Source organism: Protobothrops mucrosquamatus, unplaced genomic scaffold, assembly GCF_001527695.2.
Source record: "Protobothrops mucrosquamatus isolate PMUCROS unplaced genomic scaffold, P.Mucros_1.0 scaffold78, whole genome shotgun sequence".
NCBI lineage: Eukaryota > Metazoa > Chordata > Lepidosauria > Squamata > Viperidae > Protobothrops > Protobothrops mucrosquamatus.
In genome coordinates this window covers 1,296,252-1,298,696 of record NW_015386455.1, presented here as the reverse complement: position 1 = coordinate 1,298,696, position 2,445 = coordinate 1,296,252, and the positions used below count along the sequence as shown (strand labels likewise).

The 2,445-nt window shown below is 40.2% G+C and overlaps 1 protein-coding gene across 1 annotated transcript in view; it reads right to left on the bottom strand.

Moving 5' to 3' along the window:
* CD2AP (CD2 associated protein) overlaps window positions 1–2,445 on the bottom strand; it is a 72,217-nt gene that overhangs the window by 35,359 nt on the left and 34,413 nt on the right. The window contains exons 8-9 of the mRNA XM_015812295.1: window positions 659–714; window positions 263–367 (exon numbers count right to left, since the gene is read on the bottom strand). Coding sequence (XP_015667781.1) covers window positions 263–367; window positions 659–714 — 161 coding nt within the window. The remainder of the gene's footprint in view (window positions 1–262; window positions 368–658; window positions 715–2,445) is intronic.

The window sequence follows — 2,445 nt, the reverse complement described above, 5'->3', positions numbered from 1 at the left end:
TAAGTACCTGCATGTCATAAGCATTTGAATTAAAATTACCATATTGAAATCAAATCTGTTTTTTAATTTTTATTTGGTGTGCGTTGGAACAGGGGTAGTCTTATACGGTGAGTATAGCCCAAACTCTATATTTTAACTGGAAAAGTTGGGGGTCGTCTTATACGCCCAGTCGTCTTATACGCCGGAATATACGGTACTTGGTTATTAAATCAGCTTTTTAAAGAAGAGCTATAACTTTTTAAAAACTACAATAAGTACTTACAGGGAAATCTTTATCAGATTCATGAATCTGAACTGCAAAGTTATCTGGAAAAACTCCTTCTTTACCATTAAGAAAGCCTCTCCACCATCCTTCCTCCCCAGTGTCCTAAAACAAAATTACTAAATGTATATTCATTTTACACCACACATAAATTTTCAGACTTCATCATCTACCCACCCAGCTTACATTAAGTTGCAGTTTTTTAGAAATTGAGTCACATATTGCACTAAGCCATTACATATATGCTAGTTTTTAAGACTTAATATGGGGCATGCACATGATCACTGAATAAACAAGAATTTACTCTTGGACCATAAACCAGCTTGGAACACGGTTTGATGTCAACTTATTGGCTGCAAATGTTACTTTGCAAGAAGTGCAAATGATTATGCATACTTTGTACTTCCTGGCTTCATTTTTTTCCCCATGAGCATATCCTTGCAGAAATTCATCTAAAACATATGCATAGAATGAAGGGATAAACAAGGAATAGGTGAAATACACAATGAATACTTTTGCCTGCCTACAAATCTAAGGCCTGATATGTGTTGGTTTCTTTGCTTTTGACTTGAGTGATGTGTGAATCAGTCCATCATGGCTTGATCAAAAACCATGATTTAAAACTATCTCCTTTGTATTGGTATGCTTAGCTATAAAATGTTCATCACAGATGTGGCAAATATTATGTCGGAAGGCATCCCATGATAATTAATGCCAAGCCAATGCTTTACTTCCTTGTTACTTGATCCTTTCCTTCTCAAATGTTAAAATGAAACAGCTGACCAAAATTTTTCTTTGATAACCATTTCTAATTCAATAAAGTACCGTGCTGGAACTCTTTCACTACGTGTAGAATCATGAGTTAGAAGAGATCTCAAAGGTCATGTAGTCAAATCTCCTGCTCAGCATAGAACTGCTAAAACAGTTTGGAGAGATGGCTATCCAGCCTGTATGAAGACTCCATTGAACATATCATACCACTTCATGAGGTAATGATATGTGTACACATGCTGTATAACTACATAAGTTTATATGCACATATAGATAGCCCTTGTTTAAGAACTGTTCACAGTTATGACAGCAATGAAAAGGTATTAATGCTCACATTTATGACCTCTGCAGGTTTGTAAAGCAAAGGAAAGTGCACTTTCACTTAGTGACTGCTTTGATTAACTGCGTTGTCAGTCCCAGTTGTGATTACTAAACAAGGACTACCTGTAATGCCCTAGCTTACTGATGGCAAACCTTTTAGAGACTGAGTGCCCAAAAACCACCCCGCCCGCCCCTGCCTGCTCCGCCCCTGCCCTGCCCACTCTGCCCCGCTCCACCCACCCCTTGCCCACCCGCAGGGCCACCCACCGCCTCCACGGCCTGCCGCAAATCGCCCAGGTGGCCCAGCAGCGCCATGGCAGCCACGCCCTCTGCCTGTGCCCCGTAGCATCAACTTCGTGAGACAGGGCGTGAGGGTAAAATCTTGTCCTTGGCTGCACTACTCTGCATGGATCGCGCTCGGGGGTGACTCTCCTCCGGAGGGGTTGCTGGTGAGGGGGGGCCGCGGTGGGAGGTGGGGCTGGAGTGACGGCACGCGTACCCACAGAGAGGGCTCTTAGTGCTGCCTGTGGCACGCGTGCCATAGGTTCGCCACCACTGCCCTAGCTTTTTAAACATTCTTTCAACTCAACTCTTGTTATTGAGAGTATAACTATATTATCAGTGTGGGATATAATGGAAACTTTCTAGAGAAGCTGACATATGAGAAGGAATGAAATGTGCATAAGTAATAAACAATATTGGTGTGAGGATTCAGCCTTGCTTTGCTCCTTATTTTGTTGATATTGCTTCAGTGAGCAATCTACATAAATCTATTTCATTCTGGTAAATATAATCGAAGAGAACTGCTGCAAAAGATACCGTAGATTGTTATCTATGCTAGTGTTAACTAATTTCATCAATAACCTACTTCTATTGAGTCAAAACATTCAAATGTTTTGTAGTACTGCTCTCATATGTAGAAGATAAAAAGAAAACCTAACAATTGTCAAACATGCTCTGACCCTTCCTGAAATCTACTTGTTCATTATAAATAATTTTCTTAGTCTCCACTCTGTCTTCCAGTTTGTCTAATACTATCTTGACATAAAATTTAACAGGAATATTTAAAAGGCTGATTGGTCACTAATTCT